Source organism: Trypanosoma cruzi, assembly GCF_000209065.1.
Source record: "Trypanosoma cruzi strain CL Brener chromosome Unknown tcruzi_1047053506331, whole genome shotgun sequence".
NCBI classification, from domain to species: domain Eukaryota; phylum Euglenozoa; class Kinetoplastea; order Trypanosomatida; family Trypanosomatidae; genus Trypanosoma; species Trypanosoma cruzi.
The window spans coordinates 17,666-39,545 of NW_921098.1; the positions used below are offsets into that span (position 1 = coordinate 17,666).

The window sequence follows — 21,880 nt, forward strand, 5'->3', positions numbered from 1 at the left end:
AGGGCACAAGTGTTCCACACTGAGGCCGCACACTCCTCACGCAGCCGCAAAGCCCCACAGCCCGAGCAGAAAAAGTAGCGGCTGCATTCCGCTCCCAGCAGAGGTAAAGCTTACCGCAGCCGCATGTTCTGTGGTTGTAGCTCTTTCCATAGTAGTCCTCCCCGGTGCTGCTGGTAATTCCACTGGGCCAGGCACCGCGGCCACATGCTCTGTGGTGGCCATTCCCTCCACTTGGGTTTCCGGACCTCTTGTCGAAACGGGTGCCCTTCCCTTGATCGCACGCATTTCAGTGGGATTCAGTGGACGATTGTACAAAAAGACGTTCGTCACCGTCACATTGCTGTCGCTGTCTCCCTCGTCGCCCCCAAAGTAGAAATGAGTGACTTCAGCCCCACGCGTCTCAAGTGTTGTTATCGTCTCTGGGCTCCCCACAATCACACCATCAACGTACACGGAGCCCTTGTTGCCGTCCTGCAGCATGAGCGCCACCTGGTATTCTCTCCCAGGCTCCCAAGTGTTTTTCTGTGCTTTTGTTGTCCCATAAAACACCGTATCCCACGTTTTACTCACGCTGTACGACAACCCAATGATCTTCTTGCCGGCGCCGTCCCCCAGACCCGCAGCCAGCAAAGAAGTGCTCTCACTCGGAGCCTGGTGGATGGTCACCGTCGCCACAACAGTAAAATCGTAGTTCACAAAGCCGTACTGATTATTATCCTCCCGGCTGTTCACGGGCCATATTGCCATGGACCCAGGCCCCGTGAAGTTGAACCCATTTTTTACCTTCGCTGCCTTCGTCACGCTTGCATTCACGCAGCGGTAATCGTCGGTCCACGTGCCATCGTTGGCCTCATCGGACAATACCGCCACCAGACCCGTCGTGGGTGTGGACGACTCAGAGAACGAGGAATCCAGCTGCGCCCAGGTACTGAGAATGGACTTGATCGTCTTCAGCTCCTCCGTCAGGCGGGCAAGTGAAATGGCACTGCCTTTTTCATTGAGACCCTCCTTTAAAAGGTGCAAGGCACCATCCGAGTACAGCAGGGCGTGGAAACGTTCCAAGTTATTATCCATGGCAACCGGTCCAACAGAAAACGTGCGGTTGTTGTCCGTCACCCAAAGGTAGAGCGCATTGGCCTCTTTCTCCCCCGAGGCGTACCCTCGCTGAGTGTACAACATGACCTTCACACCCTCAATGGTCGCGGTGATGAGGGCTCCCACACGAAAAATTTTGTATAGACGAACTCCTGGTTGTGGCCTGACCCACACGCCTGAGAGTGTCCCGATGGCCTCCGTCCACGTTTTCCCCATGTCACGCGACTCGAGCACACTCTGGCCATTAAAACATTCAACGATCATGAGAATTTGTCCCGTCTCCCATTCGGTGATGCGGGGATCAAGGCATTCCCAAGGAGAAATGCTCTCTGGGAACACCCAGTTGTTGCCGTTGTCCGTCGAATAAGTGATCGAGGAAAAAGGGTAATTTTCCCCATTCACCACCAGGGGAAACACAAGCGTGCCATTCTGCATCACAATGCCTGAACCACCAGCAGCATAAAGTTGCATCAGCTGATATTGAGTTTGATTGGGTATATGTTTTAAAAGCGACTTGGGTTCACCCCAGCTGATCAGTTTACTCTGCACGCCGTCCGTGGACTGCGTGGCCACACCCTCAACTAGTTGAATGTCCCAGCCATCTTTCACCCACATCCCACCATCATTATTAACATTGTCATATCTTGTAGTGTCGCTTCCCACAAGTAGAAACACCTTATTGTCCTTTGCAACTGCTGTGGGCCCGTACAAATAACACAAACGATTATCGTCATTCCTACTGCCAAGCACGGTGTGTGCCCTCCATGTACTAGCATTGACCTCGGCGACAATGGACGGCCACGACTCCGCAGCCTTGATGTACCCGGCCACAATTTCGTAAGGCTTAATCCCAAACAAGTCCTCTCCATGGACTTTATAAACGAACAAGCCTTCAGCAAAGACAGCCATTACTCCACCAGCACTGACAAGAGAAGTCGCAGCAAATGCTTTCTTCACTTCACTTTTAAACCCCTCTTTCGACAGCACCTGCGTCTTTTCCGGCACAAAAATATCGACCCATTGAAGCAGCTGCGCATCCCCGGAATTACCCTCCACAACGGCTGCAGCTCCACCAGTGCCGCAGCACATCACAAGGAGAAGCAGCACCGCGGAAGCAAACACATGTCGGGACATGTTGGGCCTCTGTGTCTCACTCTCTCTTCCTTCCCTCCTCCTTCCGCTGGATCCGGTCACGCGGCGACGGTTGTGTGTGCGGGGTGCCTGCACTGCAGCAACACGTGAGAGCATATAAATATGTGTGTGTGGGCGGTGTGTGTGCTGTTGTTCCTTTCAGTGACTTCGAATTTCACAGTGGCGATTCGCGTTTGTTTCCCTAGCGTGTTTGTGTTCAATAAGTGGAGGAGACAGCGACAGCAGCGGTGATACATCAGAGAGGTCAGCGGGGGTTAGAGCACCCACGCAAAAAGCGGGGCACGAAACAGTCCGTAAGGAACAGCACGGGGAACCATCGCACACGGAAAAGAGCATCAACACGGCAAGCCACGGCGGGCCGTCGGTGTGTGCGGGCCAGCCCTCACGCGCCGCAACACGCCACAGCCAACAGGAAATGACAGACAGACAGGAGGAGAGAAGTGAATGGATGCCGTCAGGAGGCACTCACGATCAACATGGCCGGTGAGCATGCGGCCACTCCACGCAGAAACACAGGAGAAAAGGATGAGAGGGGGAAAAAGCAAGAAGCACACAAACAAACGACAGGCGGGAAAATCACCGCCACGGCCATCACCCTGGCCGGCAACTCCACACCAGCCCTCATGCACACACATGCACCATAGCAATGCCGTCAGTCCGCCATGGAAGAGAAGAAGTAACCCACCGCCGGCACACAGCGCACACCGAGCGAGCAATCACCCAAACAGACACACGCGGAGGCGGAGTCCTCACCCACCCATGACGCGACGCCTCACTCCATGCGGTCACACGGAATGCACCGTTTCCTCAATAGAACTTATGCTTCGTCCATCCCTTAAAGCTGCTTCTATTCGTGATGGGCCTTAGAGCACAATAGAAGAAAATGGACAATGCAGTGGTACTGTGACACCACCAAACACAATGATTCCCTCATACCGGGGCAATTCTCCAATTGTGCCTCGTATGCACACACAATTAAAATACTATATGAAATCCCCCAATGTTTTTCACCAGAAACCAAACAACCCCACTCCCCAATTTCTTCTGCCACTGTTATGTTCGATAGCGTTGGACAGTTCTGAAATCTGTGCGATATATTGCCGCCTTGTGCTGGTGCACCCGCACCGTATGCACACAAAATTATCAAAAATACATAACCCCCACAATATTTCTTTACCACAAATCGAAATTGCCCCTTTCCCCAATTCGTTTTCCTATTTCGACGGTTCTTCCTCACTTCGGTGAGCTTCGTCTCTTCTAAAGTCTCCGGATGATACAGACACTTGGTACTGGCGCACCTCTTCCTCCCAGAACGCCGCAATCTCTCGGTTTTCAGCGCGGCTCACATTATTGGAATCGACGACATCACATCTCCGCCAGCCAGTCATCGGCGTGCTGTCTGCGTGCTGCACATAAATAATCTCCCACGACATGTCTCGAGATAATTTCTTCCAGCCATTAAAATATGCCGCCAGGCACTCAGTGAACTGCCGCACGGTGCTGGTTGTCGTGTGGTGCTCACCCGCCGTAGTCATCCGCAGCCCAACCAGCGTCTTCCGCGGTGACTTCAAAAAAAAAAAAAAGCAGTCCACCAGCGGAAAGGTTGCACCCGCCGGTATGCACAGCACCCCGTGCTTTATATTAGTATTTGTATGGTATTCCATTTGCAACCACTCCACATATAACTCGGTGCGGTGCCCTTCAGTATTCGCCTTCAACACCGCGCACTGTCCTCCACAGCGTGCTGGTGGCCTCAGCTCCTTGAGGTCCTCTACTAATGCACCAAAAAATCCCCCAAACATTAATGCGCGCAAGCCAAACCCTCCCATACATTCAGACAAAAGAGTATTCCTCTTCCCCAATACTAGCAACAGAAAAAAATACCTTTCTCACTCATCACGTTTCCCAAAATAGTGCGGTATTCGACGCCCGAGGCAAAAAGATATCGGTGCGTTCAGAAATACCTCAGAACCGCTTTCTGCTCTTGTTCGGACAACCCTCACGAGCTTTTGAGAGGGATTCTCAGAGTCCCACAGTCTCACTCCTCCATGTATGAAGTGCTTTTCACCATCCCGGGAATTCATCCCTTCCAAGGCATCCTCAATGGCAGCAGAGTGTGCAATGAACTTATTCGCATCAAAGATGTGAAGTGGAATTGGCCCCACTTTATTCATGCGTTCTCCAACCATCCTCCAGCATTCCGCTTTTTTCTCCGCAGTCTCGTCACGCTTCATCCATGCGCACATCGCCTTCACATCCATCCCGGCGGGGCAATTCACGATGATTCGCGCCGCTCCTTCTTGTTTCTTCCATTCATCATAGTTGCTTACCTCTGGCGATGGCACCACAATCATGCCACATCCATAGGGCGCAAAAAATTCCTCTGGCGGTGTGCCTTGCCTTGTCACATCGTAGATAACATACCCTTTCATCTTCAAATCCCACAAACCATCCAAAAATTCATTGGATGCTCCTCTACCCACGTATCTTGTGACAGTCTTGATGGTCTTGTCAAACACGTACGTCGTATTTCCACCAAAACTGTAGATAACCAAATGGAGTTTCTCCGCATCGTAGTGCAGCAGCTGGTAAAGGAGGTACGAGCCGGCAGCCATCGACTTCCCGATCCCGGCCGTCCCAATCAACAGACGCCTCTTAGGCGTAAAGTAGTCCCCAGCGTCAGGGCTGAACCACTCGGTCAGATCGCCCTTGACAATCTGCCACACTCGATCCACCTCACAGTTCACGTAGCAGTCACGAATGAGTTTAATCCACCCCCACGAGTACGGCCATCCCTTGTCCGAGGTGAGCACCATCAGCCTGGGACGCTCTGCACCGGATTGCTCCACACCGTCATCCTTTTCGAGAGAGTCGCCAACTTTCTTGTACGTCCATGACTGCGGTGGTTCCCCCTCCCTCACATACATTCCCGTCCCCTCGCCGTCAGAAACTTCCACCAAATGGCTCCACTTCGCATTGTACACAGACTCGTACAATCCCTCCAGGTATATCGGTGCACTCTTCGTTGAATTCCGCGCCAGAGAGAAAACTAGTTATTATTCTATTCTGCGTGAGAATCGATTATATACCTGTTTTCGTAGTTGGATTGAGCTAAAGCCGAACACTAACCACTAAGCAAAAAAAGGAATAGGAGTAAGAGACAAAGGTCACAGGCATGACTGACAGCCCCAGCAAGAGAGTCATCCACACGGTGTGGGATGCACGCCACATGCACGAGGACCATCGCAACGATGGCAAGTGGGTACCATCCACCCAGCACAGTGTTGGTGGGTGCCAACAATAACAGCAGCGTGGTGGGCACGGAGAGTTCGCTCACGCATTCCGCTCGCTGCGGTCTCACATCCGTGTGGCAGCGCCATCACCGCAAACACTCCAGAACAATACATGCGCGCATATCGTCCCTGACACACACAAACACACAATTGGGAAGAGAATTCGGTAAAGCAGCGGCCACACGCAAGGACTCCAAATCATGCACGCCGCATCAGTGATGCATCATGGCAGTTACCCCACAAAAAAAAACACAAAAAAGCAAATTACATGCTTTATGGAAAATCCCCGCAATTCGCACGGCACAAAAGTGCCATGGGACTCTATTTCCCATTGCATTCGCCATTCATATTCCCAATGCGTAACCCTGCAGGCATTACCCCTCCATGGTGAAAACAAATGCCTCGTTGTGGTGTCATCGCGCAGCAACGCGCCTGGAGAGAAGAAGAAACTCCATCGCGGCGTCCTTCACGAAGCAAACACTCCGCGGCCAGTGTCCGGTGTCGTGTGCGGAGTCCGCGAAGAGTTTGTGGGCACGCCACTGTGCCACACAGTGTGCCCCCTCAAAACACAACAGCGGACGTGTCCCCTTCCGGCCGCACTCGTGGCGGTGGCGGCATCCGCTGCCTCGCCGCGTGCTGCTGGCGTCGACTAAGATGCTGCGGAGTGAGCGAGGGTGTCCGGCAGGGCGGTGCTGGGCTGGGCGGGCAAGACCCTCCGCGGCGAGACGCCCAGCGCGACTGCTGACCGCAGCACTCACGCAACTCCCTCCACTCCTCTCCCTCCATTCGGCAACCGCACAGCCACCGGCACATTGTCCCCGAAACAACACACAATTGAAAGCGTGGCAGCATATCTCTCGAGAGAACAGAGCGACAGCCACACGCTGCGGCCATCGTGCAGAGAGGTGTGCCCTCGTACAACTTTGTTTTGGGGCCACACGCACACCACGCAGGGATCAACCACAGCAACGCACAAAAAAAAAAAAAAAAAGAGAGCCACGCACGTGAAAGGACAGAAAAACACGCAGCAGAGGTGCAGGACGGACGAAGAGGAGAAGAGAAGGCCAACAAGACCCGAGATGGCACGGCAACCCACAAGACGCTTAAAGAAACAAAAAAAAAAACAGTTCCCTTAAAGCAGTTTCCACACCCATAGAAATATAACAAAAAAAGAAAAAAAAACATCGTGACGCAAAAAAAAAAAAACACGTGTATATTCTTCCCGCAGAAGTAAAAATATATTTGCGTCAGCCGTTCAACCTCCTGGTGTCCACACAACACCCACATTTCATTCGGACATTCAGTGCGTTGCTGCACATCTTAAATCCCTTCTTCACCGCACCATCGTCGTGGAGCTCAATGCCGACTGCACGTGTCGTCGGCCGACGGAAAAATTAAAGACATCCCGCCAATCTCAAAATATTCCACTATAAAAAAAAAACGAGCATATAAAATATATATATATATATATATAAGGAAAAAAAACACAGGCCCCGCGATGCAGTCCCGGGAGGAAGAGCACGCCCTTTACATAACGACTTACACGGGCAGAAAGGGGTAGTCCAATCGACAACAAAAACAGATAAAACAAAAGTTGCATCCACAAAAAAGTCAATTATTTCGAAGGGTGCGTGGAGAGATACATATAGCTCCCGCTGGTGGCAGGAAATCCTCACTGTGATTTCTCATTAAATGGCCGCAATGCCCCACATCCCCAGCAGCAGCAGCGCCCGAGACATACCCTCACGCATGGAGCCGTCACCGCTTCCTTTTTCATCTTTGGGTTTCCTGTCCTTGATTGCAGTCATCTCAGTGGGATTCAGTGGGCGGTTGTACAGAAAGACGTTCGCCACCGTCACAGGAGAGTTTTTTATACCGCACGCGCCAAAGCAAAAGCTTAAATACTCAAGTGGCCTCTCACTTTGTAACGGCAATTCTTCTTCCACCAGCGACTTGCCATCAACGTACACGGAGCTCTTGTTACCTTGCAGCATGAGTGCCACTTGGTATTCTTTCTTCGGCTCCCAAGTGCCACTTTCTGTTGTCTTGCCTTTGAACATCGTCTCCCACTTTTTATCCGCGGTATACAAGATTCCCATGGTATACTGGGAATTATTGTCCCCCAACATCGCAGTCAGTAGAGGAGCGTCTGCAGTCGGAGCCTCTTCGATGGTCACCGACGCCACAAGTGTGAAGTTGTGGCTCAAGGATACATGACGCACATTATCACCCCGAGTGTTCACGGGCCAAATTACCCCGGAGTCAGGCTCCGTCAATTGAAATCCATATCTGACCTTCTTTGCATTCGTCACCGTCGCATTCAGGCAAAGGTACTCGTCGATCCACGTGTCGCCACCGGACAATGCGTTGGACAAAACTGCCACCAGACCCGCCGTGGGTATGGTCAATTTGGAGAAGAAGGCGTCCTTTTGCGCCCAGCTCTTCAGGACAGAATTGATCGTACTCACTTCGTCCGTCAGACGAGAAAGCGACAAGGCACTGTCTTCACCATTGTCCCTCTGCTGTAAAAGATGCAACCTTCCATCCGAGTACATCAGGGCGCTGGCGAACTCCTCCTCCACAGAAGTGTCTATTCCAACCGGTCCAACAAAAAACGAACGGTTGTTGTCCGTGACCCAAAGGTAGAGCGCAGTTGCCTTACTCTCCCCCGAGGTGTACCCTCTCTGAGTGCACAGCATGACCTTTCTTTCCTCAATGGTGGCGGTGATGAGGGCATCCACGTGCAAGTTCAGATCCCAAAAGAATGATTGTGATTTGACCCACACGCCTGAGAGTGTCCCGACTGCCGTCGTCCACGTTGTCCCCATGTCACGCGACTCGTACACATTCTGTTCATCATCGCAGTCAACAATCATGAGAAGTGATCCCTCCCACTCGGTGACGCGGGGTTAAGGCATTCCGCAGGGGAAATGCCCTCAGAGAGCGACCAGGTACTGCCGTTGTCCTTCGAGTAAATAATCATGGAATAATAGCCACCATTTCCGCTCTTCGCCATCAGTGGAAACACAATGGTGCCATCCTCCATCACAACACCTGAGCCACCAGAAGCAACGCACTCCGTCAAGTTATCTTTGTGAGCAGCTATAGCACTCTCGTTCAACGGAGACTGGATTTCGCCCACTCAATCCGTTTACTCGGCTCGTCGCAGAAGGCTTTGTGACATCACCCACAACCAGTTTTAGTTCGAATTCGCCCTCTTTCCATTTCCCAGCACCCACCTTCGTAGGACACATCAGAGCCTCCCGCAAGAAGAAACACTCTGTGGCCCTTCGTGATTGTTGTGGGGCGGAGCACAACATCCAAACTCTCCTTTCCCTCCGCTTTACCAAGCACAGTGTGTGCACTCCATTCTTCCTTTACCGACCTCACCAACAAGAGTAGAACAATCCCACGCAGAGTCGATGTATTCCGCAACAACATCAAAAGACGGCTTAGTCAATTGACCACCTTGATATTTGGCATTTACGTGACTTTCGGCAAAAGCAGCAATTACTCCACCAGCACTGACAAGAGAGGGTGAAACAAATGAATCCCTCCGACTTGAGTCAGGCCCCTTCTTCGCCAGCACCGGCGTCGTCTGCGGCACAAAAAGATCGACCCGTTGCAGTCCCTCAACAGCCCCTGAAGCATCCCTTCTCCAGCAATGACACCCGTCAATGCCGACCCAGTAGTTGACGCATCAGCATTACTTCCCACCTCAGCGGTCGCAGCTCCACAGGTGGCGCATCATCACGACAAGTAGGAGCAGCACCGCGGAAGCAAACACACGTCGGGACATGTGGGGCCTCCGCGGCCCACTCCCCCTTCCTTCCCTCCTCCTGCCGCTGGATCCGGTCACGCGGCGACGGTTGTGCGTGCGGGGTGCCATGAGAGTAGCAACACGTGAGAGCATGTAAATATGTGTGTGTGGGCGGTGTGCTGTTGGTCCTTTCAGAGCCTTACAATTTCACAGTAGCGATTAGCGTTTGTTTTCTTTCCTTCCTAGCGTGTCTGTGTTCAAGAAGTGGAGAGTACAGCAGCAACAGCGGCAATACATCAGAAAGGTCAGTGAGGAGCAGAGCAGAGCACCCACGCAGGGAGCGGGGTACGAGACAATCCGGAAGGGACGGCACGGAGGACCATCGCCCAAAGAAAAGAGCAGCAACACGGCAAGTCACGGCGGGCCGTCGGTGTGTGCGGGTCAGCCCTCACGCGGTGCAACACGCCACACCCAACAGGGAATGACAGACAGACAGGCGGAGAGGAAGACGGATGCCGTCAGGAGGCACTCACGATCAGCTTGGCCCGTGAGCATGCCGCCACTCCACGCAGGAACACAGAAGAGGATGACAGAGGAAAAAAGCAAGAAGCAGCGCAAACAAGCGGAAGAAACAAACGACAGGCGGGAAAAGCACCGCCACGGCCCTCGCCCTGACCGGCAACTCCACACCAGCCCTCACAAACACACCATCGCAGTGCTGCCAGTCCGTGGGTGAGAGGATTCGGTCCTCCACACAACAAACCCACACACCGCCAGCAGTCACACACCAATGGACGAGAACGAGAAGAGACACACCGCCACCGCCTCCAGTTCAATCCCACGACCAACGGCATACGACCACAGCCCCGCAGCCAATGCACACCGAGCAAGCAATCACCAAAAGAGCCGCATGCAGAAGCGATTCCGCATCCATCCATGACGCGGCAACAACATTTCCAGCCATTCCACCCACAATGGAATTTGATGCCCGACTCAAAGCGGTCATAGGTGGTGCATCACGCCAAAAGCAAGAGTGACTCGTGGTGCGCGCTCCCTCTCCCCTCCTTCCCTTCACGCTCACAGAAGGGGGCGGCAGCCACCAGCACACACTAAAAAGGAAGCATCCAAATCCACTGCAATGTGCATCTTGTGTGGTTGTGTGTGTGTGCCTGCAGGCAAACACACGAGGCAAAGAAGTAAAAAGAGGAAGCAAAGTATGTGAAGGGACGCACAAAAAAAATGTACGGCAGAAGTGCATGGCAGAAATAAAGAGAAAAAGACTGCTCAGGCTCATGATATTGCACTGCAGACCAAAGCAGCGGCAATTCATAAAAAAATTAAATGAAAATAAAAAAAATAAAAAATCATCTTCACCTTTCATCATATATTAACCCCCTCACACAAAAAAAAAAGAAAAAGTCGTCCTTTATTACTGTTTTATTCAAACAAAAATGAGAATGAAATAAAAAAAAAAAAAAGAAAAAAAAAGAAAAAAAAAGAAAAAAAAGATGTCGTCCTCTATTACGGCTACACACAAATAAGAAAAAAGAAAAAAAGAAAAAAAAAAAAAAAAAGCTCCCAACTACCATGTGGCCACACCAAATTGTCTGCATATTTTGTCCGAAAATAAAATTAAAAGATATTCAAACGCCGTTCAACCGTCCGACCTCCATGTGTCCGCACATCGTTTATATTTCATGGGTCATCTGCGTGTTGCTGCTCCCCTCAGCCCTTCCATCGGCGCGTGAGTGCGGCCCGCAGAGCACAGTCACTCGTGTGTGTGGGGACTGAGAGAAGCACGCTGACATGACGGCAGTCGCGTCACTCCATCGGGAGAGTGAGCGCAGCAAAAAAAAAAAAAAAAAAACACGGCGGCAGGGTGTGGCTGTGTGTGTGGCGCTGCGGGTGTCCGCCAGCCCTGGCCGCAAACAAAACAAAACAGGAGGGAAGAAATGTGTGCTCCGCCCCACAGGCCCTCGTCGCACGCCCACACGTCACGGCTCCCTCAGCGCGCCGTTCGTCGCCGCCCCTCCTCATGCGTGCAGCAGGCGAGGCGCACAGGGCCGTCGTCATGAGCGTGTCGGTGGGTGTGCGAGTGGAGCAGTTGGGCGGGAAACACACGGCACCCCTCGCAGGAAGAGTGCAGAAGAAACAATTGAAAAGAGTAGAAAAGAAAAAAAACGTCCATAGTGGTTGTCCTAAAGCAACAAGCAAAAGAAGGGAAATGATGGATCAAAATAAAAAGAAAATTAAAAACTTTTTGAAGAAACAAAACAAACAGGGAATAAAAACAAACATAAAAAAAACATAATAAATTATACTCCGAACAAGAAGAAAAGAATTAAAAGAGGGAATAGTAGAAAAAGAAAAAAAATCCATGGTGGTTGCCCTAAATCATCAAGCAAAAGAAAAGAAAAGTAATTTAAAAGAAATTTATTCTCCACTAAGTAAAATATATTCCTAGCGGTGTGTGTGTGTCCTGCAGGGAACGGCACAAGTGCTCCACACTGAGGCCGCACACTCCTCACGCAGCCGCAAAGCCCCACAGTACCAGCAGAAGCAGCAGCGGCAGCAGTCCGCTCCCAGCAGATGTCAAGCCCACCACAGCCGCATGTTCTCTGGCGGCAGCTCCCTCCAGAGCTGCCCACCCCGCCAGTGCCTCCCCTGGGCCATTCGATGTGTGGGCCTTGTCCTTGATTGCAGCCATCTCAGTGGGAATCAGTGGGCGGTTGTACAGAAAGACGTTTTTCACCGTCACCTTAGTTTTCTGGCCGGCATCCTCACCACACGCGCCAAAGCAAAAGCGTACAAGCTCAAGTGGCGCCTCACCCGTTAACGGCACTTCTTCCTCCCCCAGCGACTCACCATCAATGTACACAGAGGCCTTTTTGCCTTGCAGCATGAGTGCCACTTGGTATTCTTTCCCCGGCTCCCAAGTGCCACTTTCTGTTGTCTTGCCTTTGAACATCGTCTCCCACTTTTTATCCGCGGTATACAAGATTCCCATGGTATACTGGGAATTATTGTCCCCCAACATCGCAGTCAGTAGAGGAGCGTCTGCAGTCGGAGCCTCTTCGATGGTCACCGACGCCACAAGTGTGAAGTTGTGGCTCAAGGATACATGACGCACATTATCACCCCGAGTGTTCACGGGCCAAATTACCCCGGAGTCAGGCTCCGTCAATTGAAATCCATATCTGACCTTCTTTGCATTCGTCACCGTCGCATTCAGGCAAAGGTACTCGTCGATCCACGTGTCGCCACCGGACAATGCGTTGGACAAAACTGCCACCAGACCCGCCGTGGGTATGGTCAATTTGGAGAAGAAGGCGTCCTTTTGCGCCCAGCTCTTCAGGACAGAATTGATCGTACTCACTTCGTCCGTCAGACGAGAAAGCGACAAGGCACTGTCTTCACCATTGTCCCTCTGCTGTAAAAGATGCAACCTTCCATCCGAGTACATCAGGGCGCTGGCGAACTCCTCCTCCACAGAAGTGTCTATTCCAACCGGTCCAACAAAAAACGAACGGTTGTTGTCCGTGACCCAAAGGTAGAGCGCTCTTTCCCTTTTCTCCCCCGAGAAGTCCCCTCTCTGTGTGCACAGCATGACCTTCCTGCCCTCAATGGTCGCGGTGATGAGGGCCTCCACACGCAAGCTCAGATCCCAAAAGTATAATCGTGAGTTGACCCACACGCCTGGAAGCGTCCCAATAGCCTCCGTCCACGTTGTCCCCATGTCACGCGACTCGTACACCCTCTGGCTGCTCTTGCAATTAACAATCATGAGAAGTGATCCATCCCATTCGGTGACGCGGGGGTCAGTGCAGTTCGCAGGGGAAATGCCCTCAGAGAGCGACCAGGTACTGCCGTTGTCCGTCGAGTAAATAATCATGGAATAATAGCCACCATTTCCGCTCTTCGCCATCAGTGGAAACACAATGGTGCCATCCTCCATCACAACACCTGCGCCACCAGCGGCAAGAAACCTTGTCAAGTTACCTTTGTGAGCAGCTATAGCACTCTCGTTCAACGGAGACTGGATTTCGCCCCATTTGATACGTTTACTCGGCTCGCCGCCCGTGGGATTCGTGACATCACCCACAACCAGTTCAAGTTGTGTTTTGAATCCGCTATATGTCCAATTTCCAACAATTTGTTTGTGCTTATAAAGTCTTCCCGCAAGAAGAAACACCTTATTGCCCTTCATGGTTGTTGTGGGGTTGAACACATCGCCCACACGATTATCCGCTCCATCCGTTGTACCAAGCACGGTGTTTGCCTTCCATTTACTTTCATTCACCTTGCCAACAAGAGTAGACCAATCCCACGTAGCGTCAATGTACCCCGCAACAACATCAGAAGAAGTTTTCTCATTTTGTCTACCAGCATTAACGGTATACACGCGACCTTCGGCAAAAGCAGCAATTACTCCACCAGCACTGACAAGAGAGGGTGAAACAAATGAATCCCTCCGACTTGAGTCAGTAGTCCCCGTCTTCGGCAGCACCTGCGTCGTCTGCGGCACAAATAGATCGACTCCCTGCGGCAATTGCGCATTCCCCGAATTACTCGTCACGGCGTTCGAAGCCCCAGCGCTGCAGCACATCATCACGACAAGTAGGAGCAGCACCGCGGAATTAAAGAAACGCCGGGACATGTGGGGTCTCTGCGGCTCACTCTCTCTTCCTTCCCTCCTCCTTCCGCTGGATCCGGTCACACGGCGACGGTTGTGTGTGCGGGGTGCCTTCACAGCAGCAACACGTGAGAGCATGTAAATATGTGTGTGTGGGCGGTGTGTGTGCTGTTGTTAAAATTTTTAGACTCTTCAAATTTCACAGTAGCAATTCGCGCTTTTTTTCCCTAGCTTATTTAAAAAGCTAAAAATGAAAAAATCATGCCAATAAAATTACAACAGTGAACACCGTCACCCATCCACAGTGAGCGGCACCGCTATCACCCCGCCGCAGTCACTCCCAACAACAACAACTCACGCACACAGACACACGGAATGAGAAGAAAGAACAGTGCACCGGGAAAACACGGCGACTGTTACAAACAGCAGGAGCCACGGCGGGTGAGCCGTTCTTCACGCGTCAGCTCACAAAGAGCAACGCCCACACGAAACAACCAGCGAGGTGCAAAAGAACAAAACCTCCCTTCGCAGCACCCACGCGCTTCCACCAGTCGTTTTACCGTTGTCTCCTCCAAAGCACCCGCTCCGCAGCCGGCGCACACCACGTCGCACAGCCGGATAAACCCCATCAACGGATCCACAGCATGGTAGAAACTTCGGCACATGAGGCTGCAGGACGGGAAATAATCCGCACTCTCCCAGGCACCCTCAACATTCCCAATACCCACCTGCCTGCATGCCGCCACATTCACGCCCGCAGCACGTCGAAAAAACACATTGCGGTCTCCCGCCCTCCCTCCTCGCGAGGGCCTCCGCAGCCACAATCCTGTGCGTGCGTGCATTCTCAGCGTTTTAAACACGGCATTTGTGTGTGCATGTGCTTGTGTGTTTGGCAGCGCCTATACTTGCAGAGCAGCTGTGCGCCACAAGAGAGTCTGAAGAAAGCAACGGCAGAGAGAGGCAGATAGCACACACGCAAATTACTCATATCATCGCACACACACACACACACACACGCAGCCGCGGAATGGGTGCACTCAACCACAAAATCAAAAAGGAAAACAAAACAAAAAGCCGAAGCGTGGGACGACCAGCGCACACACACTCTCATTACTCCCGTAAAGCAAAACACACACACAGAGGGAGAGAGAGAGAGGTCGCCCACTCAATGCAATAAAAACAAAACAGAAACAGTTACGGTGCTCCGTCCATGCAGCCAGGCAGGACGGAAGCGGTGCGTGTCGTGCAAAAGAGAGCACCAACGGGCCAGCATGGGTGTGCATGCATATATACAATGGGCGCATTATTGTGTGTGCCTCGTGGGGTGAGGTGAGGGCGAGAGTCCATGCAAGGGGACACACACACAGAGAGAGAGAAGGAAGAGTGTGTGTGCGGGCGGTGCATGGCTCTCTCACACTCACTCTCACGCGGCCACCACCGCAGCAGCAGCCGCACAACAAAAAAAAGAAGCAAAGGAGGGGAGGTGGTGTGCGAGACCGCGGTGCTGCTGTCGCTGTCGCCAGGCGTCGGCGTGCCACCCGTTGTGGCGTTTGTGGCCAGCACTGATTCCTTCGGATTGGCTTCTTTATTTTCATTTTGTTTTTCTTCTCGTGTCCCTGCACCATCAACTGCCGGATCATTGTTCGGGATGCCCTCTTCAGTGCTCTTGTCAGCTTCATTATTGGCGAAATTGCCGTTTTCCGTGGGTGGTAGTGGCTTTGTTTCCGCATGGCCGTCAGATGTTTCATTCTGCAAATTGGTTGTGATGGGGGGCAACGCCCTCAGTTTGTGAATTGTTGTTTGACATCATGCCGCTTTGGGGTTGTTGTAGCTGTTGCACGGGCACGGTATCTTCAGAGCTCTACTGTCCATTTACTCGTGCTTGTGTTGAATCTCCCTCTGTTTTTCCAATTGTTTTCAGTGCCACTTCTGCTGGTGCTTCTATTAGTGATGGTGATGTTGCGTGTGGTATGTTTTCAGTTTCACTGCATTTTCAAGTGTCCCTGTTGGTGAATTATCATTTTTTTTTCTTTGTGGTCTTCCGCCTCTTCTTGTACTGCCTGTTTTGGTTTTTTCTTTTGTCTTCATCTTCGTTAACCTTTTCCAGTGCTACCACCCCCAGTTCGGGAGTGTTAGGAAAAATATTAACGCCACTGTCATCCGTCGGCGTGAAATTGGAGGATGCATTACTCTTGGAAGGATTATTCAAATTGTGAGCTTTGCCATGTTGAGTGACAGTACTGCCAGATGAAGATTGACCAACGCTTTGGCGTTGGGACTCTGTTGCCTTACCACCTGAGGGATTCCTGGTATCGCCAATTCCATTTGGACAAGCCGTTTTTAACAGCTTCTCCTGTTCAACTTGATCTGATGCTTTAGGTGTCGGCAGTGGTGCTGGTGGGCCAGGCGTTAAAACTTCATTATTACCTTTGACGTGGTACCAGATAATAATTGCTTGGGCTTTTCAATGTAACTGCACCACCCAATTCTGCTCCCTCCTTGTCCCCAAGCTTCAACCGCCCTTATTAATCCCATCTGAGTGGATAACAAACTGCAGTCCGTTCTCGGAAAGACCCCGTCACTTTTAGTATTATTCATGTGCGTCAATAAATTCCCGTTACCTTCACTGCAGCGGTCCGCCATCGCGTACACAACCTCCGCCGGCACCGCACCACAGCACGCAGAGGGCACACACCAGCAGCACACGGCAAGTCATCATCATCGCCATTAATCCTGTCGTTTGCGTGTAGCTTTAAGCACAAAATAACTTTCCGTCCACGCAGAGCAAAAGCAAAAAAAATACAAGTCACAGAACCACGCACAAGCAGCAGCTGCACACACAAATCAGTCGGTTGGAATAAGCACAATTGCAGGACTCCCACACCAAACTGCAAACCAAAACTTTAATTAACTTAATATAGATATATATAGATTCACCTGCGCCGCTGGCCAAATCCAGATATTTTTAATAATAAAAGCCAAACCAAGTAAAAATAAAAAAGGGGTGAATGGAACAAGAATGGGAGTTCACCATACCCGCAAAGTTTAACACCAATTAAGTATATATACACCATCTGTTTGCGACAATCGTGACCAGCTTACGTGGCCTTTTGAACTCATGTAGGATATAAAACATTTATTACTTACAAAGTGGCAGACTTTGGGGTCCTCCAACCACAAGACCCCGCCGCTGCCCTTCACAAGTTCCACCCCTTCGCCAAGTCCCGAAGTGTAAAAACACAAGACCGCGCGGTATGCCGTCTGCGGGGTTGTCTGCATACCGCACGTGGGCAAAGAATGCCTGCACTCCGCGAAAGCCAAAAACTCATATATCCGTTGCAGCTACAACATCATGGCATGTGATTTCGAGCTGCCTTTATTCGCCGCTCCTTGCGGCGAAGTGTTGTCCACCCAAACGTCCATGGTGGATGGCAAGATGGCGATAAAAAGGCCGATAAGGCCAAGCGGACCGCTCGTGCCTCGGACTGCATGATGAGAAAAGGTTTCCTCTTCCATTTCCCCCGGCAGTTTTAACGTCGCCGGAGTCGGGAATAAAAACGGCCCCTCATCCATGGAGCGACGCGTTCGTGATGATGGCAGCCGATGCCTTTTCCGTGGACTTGATGATTCGCTTACGATTATATTCTCGATGGTGTGTCGCAATCTCTCGCCCAAACCAACCGCTGACGGCGGAAGGTTCGCCGGGAATGTCTCCTGCACAATCCCTTGGTGAAGTGCGGATACTCTTCGCCGCACTGCCTGATGAAAGAGTGGTAGGCACATAAACGCGTGCACAAAATGGCCGCCGCATACAAAAAACGTGACGCCACAACCTCCATTCCCGCGATGGTTAAGGAATTGAGCGGCGGCACTGCGCATACAGAGCAGACAAACCTTTCACTCAGGGATACCGCACGGTGAGTATGATCAAATTGCGCCCCCAGGAAGGTGTACTGCGCAGCACCCGATTCGCGGCCTTCCCCGTCGTGGCGCGACGGCCGTCCGCATTACGAAGCACTTGGGCTTCCCACAGCGTCACATCGCTTTTCGACCCTGCAATGCGTATATTATCGATCCATACGCCAACGCGCACCAATGGAGGTGCGGCCCAGAGGGGGTGAGCCACCGTCGTCATCCCCGCAATCGCCGAAGTAATAATAATCTGGAGAATTTCTGGGCTGGTCTTGTGTCCCATTGGGAGCCGTGTGAGCTCCACCAGCGTGCCATCCTCCACGCGGCATCGAAAGAAATGCCGAGTCTCCCGCGGTAAAGGGACTTGAAAAAGAGATGTCTTTAAGTCCAGGCAGGAAACGGCCTCAGCCATCACAGGTGGCGAATAATGGGAAATGTGTAAAAGAGGAACATTCGCCTCATAAGGGTCGTCTCTGTTCCTGTCGCGTGGCCACGCGATCCATCGTCGTCGCAAACCGGTGGTTTTCTCCTCCACAACTGAGAAGGGTATTATCCATCCGCCGCCTGTTATTGTGGACGAAGCTTCCTCGATAATTCCTGCTTTTCGTAACAATCTCGCGTCAGCGGTTGGAATCCTCCGTGAGCTTTCGCGCGCTTTACCGGAAGAAGACGGAGGGAAAGGGGACCGCCCGACGAGTCCCCAAACTTGCATGAACCTCTCCAAGGTAGCCGGGCTCAACCGACTTTTAATCCACTCTAGATTCAATACGGGCACGTTGACTTGCTGTAGCGGGATGGTTCGTTCGTCGTGTGGAGTGGCCAGACGCGTCCTTGTCGCGCGTCTCGTTATTTTAGCAGCAGAATGATTGTGATAAAAATCATGGAAAAACGCTCCGCAGCTCTTAGCCAGGGTTCTTGCCCTTCCGCCGTTTCTCCCTTCACATCAATGCGACCAGCGACAGCACCTGGGTCAGCATTGTGGTACACATCCTCAAATATCGAACAGTGTTCTGGGGAAGGTCGAACGGATTGACGTGCTTCGCCAACTGCGAGATCACGTGTGGATCCAAATTGTATGTCTCCACGGTTTGAGCAGCGTGCCTCAATGCACCGCGTTTTATGGAATGCGCCGTGGCATCCCAAGGAACCAGAGCTCGTTCCACCTGGGCCATTGTAATATTCGTGAGCTTTTCGTTTTCTTGAAGTGTCCTGCATAGCTTTATAGTGTGGAAGGCGTCCTGCCCTCGTATCCTGACGAACCGCGAGGCGCGGTGGGGATCCGCCCTCGCCGTCTTCGGCGCCACGGACCAATCCAAAGTTAAGGTCCCGTCCGGCTCCGTTGTGAAATTTTTGGCTGTTAAGGCCGCAATCTCGGAAAAACGGCTCGCCGTTATTCACGCGAGTCGTAAGACAACACGTTCCCTCCAATCGGTCCGGCTGCGGATAAGTTGATTCATCTCTTCATTTGTCAAGGGGCGCGTCTGTTTCGTCTCCGATCGCACCGGAAGTTTTTGTAGCCCCAGAATCGCCATGCCCAGCGGGGTTCGATCCATTTCCAACATGGACCGCAGCATCCTGGCGTGCTGCTGTCGGGTCGATGGCGCCACATCCAATATTGCCACCAAAAAGACCGCACAGCTCTCCTCGCTCATCGGCTGTTCGTGCGTGCGGCAAAAAGTCGTGAATTGCCCCGCTAGGGACATCCTCTGCTCCCACGTTGACGGCGCACACATTTCTCGAGTCGCCTCGTTCGCTCCCCTCATGTAGCTTTTCCAAAGCGGGGATGTCGGTAATTCGTCGTACCACAGTCGAGCGTCGTTGGCAGATAAGCTCCATCGCCCTTCCCGACGATTGCGTCGGGCAACTTAAAATATCGGATGGAGCATCGGCGGTGCGGTGCGACGTCTTTGCGGAATAGCGGGAGGTGGTGGAATGGATGGGGCTGCCGTCGTCCGCCTTCGCAAGAAGCAGCAAGCAGCCCCTCTGCCGTTTCTTGACGGCCGTCCGCGCTGCGAGTAACTTCCTCTGGTTTCATCTCGGGCGTTGCTTTTAAATGTTACGTGTCCATGAATATGACATAACTGGCATCGCAACGATATTTGCGTCCCTCGTCGTTCCAAGGGAATCTGGATTGCCCTCGCAAAGGTGTCAGCCTCATGAACGGCGGTGCAAGGACGGGCGAGAATGTTGAAGAGCGTGATGCTGGGGTCGGATGCCATCATGAGATGCATCCGGAATGTATTCAGTAAGATCCTGCCAAAATTCATGAAACGATCGGAGAGGTCTCGCTCTGCCTCCAGCACGCCGATCCACGCAAACAAACTGTCAAATACAAGTTGAGCCTAATCCTCCGCCCGTTGCACATGATGGTATGCGCACCGGAGGTCGAACACGACTCCGGAAACGCCCTCGTTCCATATACGTGTGGCCCACGTGGTGACGTAGAATGCGCGGAAACTTCGTTCCTCTTCTTCTGCACCAGAATGGTCGTCCAAGAGAAGTGCGGGAAGGCAAAGGCATCGAGGGATAGAAATGTGGTCATCAGAAATTGCCCTGAGAAGTCTGGAGAAACAACCTGCAGTCTCTATCTCACCGGCCTTCGTTGGGTCGTGCGTGACGAGGCGCCCACGGCCATCAAGCGATGCGTCTGACACTGTTTTTTGGTAACGCCATCTTCGGCCATATTTTGACGCGCGACAGGTCCATCTGTCGGACCTCTCCGAGTGGTGGGGGCTTCTTCCCGGCCCGCCGTCTCCGCCTCCCACGCGGCTTGCTGCGCCTCTCTAGCACTAACGCGTGCCTCTCGTTCCCGTAGTTGGGTGCAGTTAGCCTCCAACTGCAGTTCGTCCGGCGAGCGCGCATTCTCGTTCTGCAAGAAGGCTGCCGGCGACCGCAATGTCAGATTCGCGCACCGATAGGTTGCTATGCGCCTCTTCCACCCGGGAGTGAAGCTGAGAGCTTCGATTCTGCACGTCCACGGCGGCGTGGGCGTATTCAGCGCTCAAGCGCTCTTTTTCAGGAGTGAGAAGCCCTTGCTGGATCCCTAAATCCCGGGCCGCCCCCAGACGATGGGCAGGATCAATTGATTCTCAAAATTTGTTAATTGAGGCACCCGGGGATTCGCAATATGAACTACAAGGCTCGAATCTGCCCAGAGTTTGGCAATGTTTCCTGAAATCAAGCGTAAGCCTGACATTGTCGCAGCAACGGTTAACGTCGCATCCAACGTCCCGTTTTCATCAAAGAAGGTGAGATGCGCCTGGACAGTGTCATGTTGGTACGCCAAGTCCGAAAGACGGGAGCCAATGTTGCCCACTCGGTGGCAGTGTAAAATGGACCAATGGCATTCCCTTAAACCAAGCTCGCTGTGTCTTTAAATTAAAAATTAAAAAAATAAAAACTTATCTAGTCGCTATCGGCTCCCCAATCCCCTAAAGTCGTGGCCTTCCCAAAATCCATAAGACAGAAAGGTGTCGTAAAGGAGTGTATTCTTTTATCAAGATATATGCATCCATTGAGTTCGCCAGCCCTTTCGCAATCATTCTCTTCACAAGATCCTAGAAAAAAAAAATTGGAGAAATATGAATATGAAAATAAGCATCGATCAACGCATAGATATAACGATATGGGTAAGACTAAAAAAAAGTTAGTCTATTCTTATTTATTGATGCATGCATGTAGATATGGGCATGTCCCTTCTCTTCCTTCCAATTTGGCAGATTGCTTGGTTTCTCGGTTTATTGAATTGCTACTTTATTGGCTGTATATTTATATAGATGGGTATATAGTTGTCGATATCAATATCTATTCAGCGCTGTTTATATATATCGCTACTATTCCTCGTGCCTGCTCAAACAAATACGAAGACTCACACGCCAGCCACCATCGCAGAGCACGTCCGCCCAATGATCGGAGATCCAAAAGAAAGCCCCGGCACCCGAAGTGGGAGCCGCAGCGGAGTAAATGCAGAATTGCCTCTTCGCACAGTTCAAACCGGCCGGTTCTCACAATGTCCGGTCGATGCCGTGGTGCGCC

At 51.9% G+C, this 21,880-nt stretch overlaps 2 protein-coding genes and 3 pseudogenes across 2 annotated transcripts, besides 11 other annotated features; all 5 read right to left on the reverse strand.

Moving 5' to 3' along the window:
- Nucleotides 1–21,880: part of a sequence feature (areas not merged during assembly with more than two copies in the genome that could not be assigned to a particular haplotype) that runs on past both edges of the window.
- Nucleotides 37–2,343, reverse strand: Tc00.1047053506331.90 (trans-sialidase, putative; the record flags this gene model as incomplete). The annotated part of the gene is made up of 1 exon (XM_813127.1): nt 37–2,343. One exon carries the CDS (start codon nt 2,341–2,343, stop codon nt 37–39), a length of 2,307 nt encoding a protein of 768 aa, XP_818220.1.
- Nucleotides 3,462–5,174, reverse strand: Tc00.1047053506331.104 (annotated as a pseudogene).
- Nucleotides 6,994–7,014: a microsatellite.
- Nucleotides 7,229–9,454, reverse strand: Tc00.1047053506331.120 (annotated as a pseudogene).
- Nucleotides 10,629–10,665: a sequence feature (AT_rich).
- Nucleotides 10,761–10,807: a microsatellite.
- Nucleotides 10,836–10,874: a microsatellite.
- Nucleotides 11,535–11,674: a sequence feature (A-rich).
- On the reverse strand, nt 11,825–14,071 carry Tc00.1047053506331.130 (trans-sialidase, putative; the record flags this gene model as incomplete). The annotated part of the gene is made up of 1 exon (XM_813128.1): nt 11,825–14,071. One exon carries the CDS (start codon nt 14,069–14,071, stop codon nt 11,825–11,827), a length of 2,247 nt encoding a protein of 748 aa, XP_818221.1.
- Nucleotides 14,929–14,952: a microsatellite.
- On the reverse strand, nt 15,357–16,661 carry Tc00.1047053506331.139 (annotated as a pseudogene).
- Nucleotides 17,025–17,124: a mobile genetic element.
- Nucleotides 17,036–21,404: a mobile genetic element.
- Nucleotides 21,218–21,245: a sequence feature (AT_rich).
- Nucleotides 21,227–21,404: a mobile genetic element.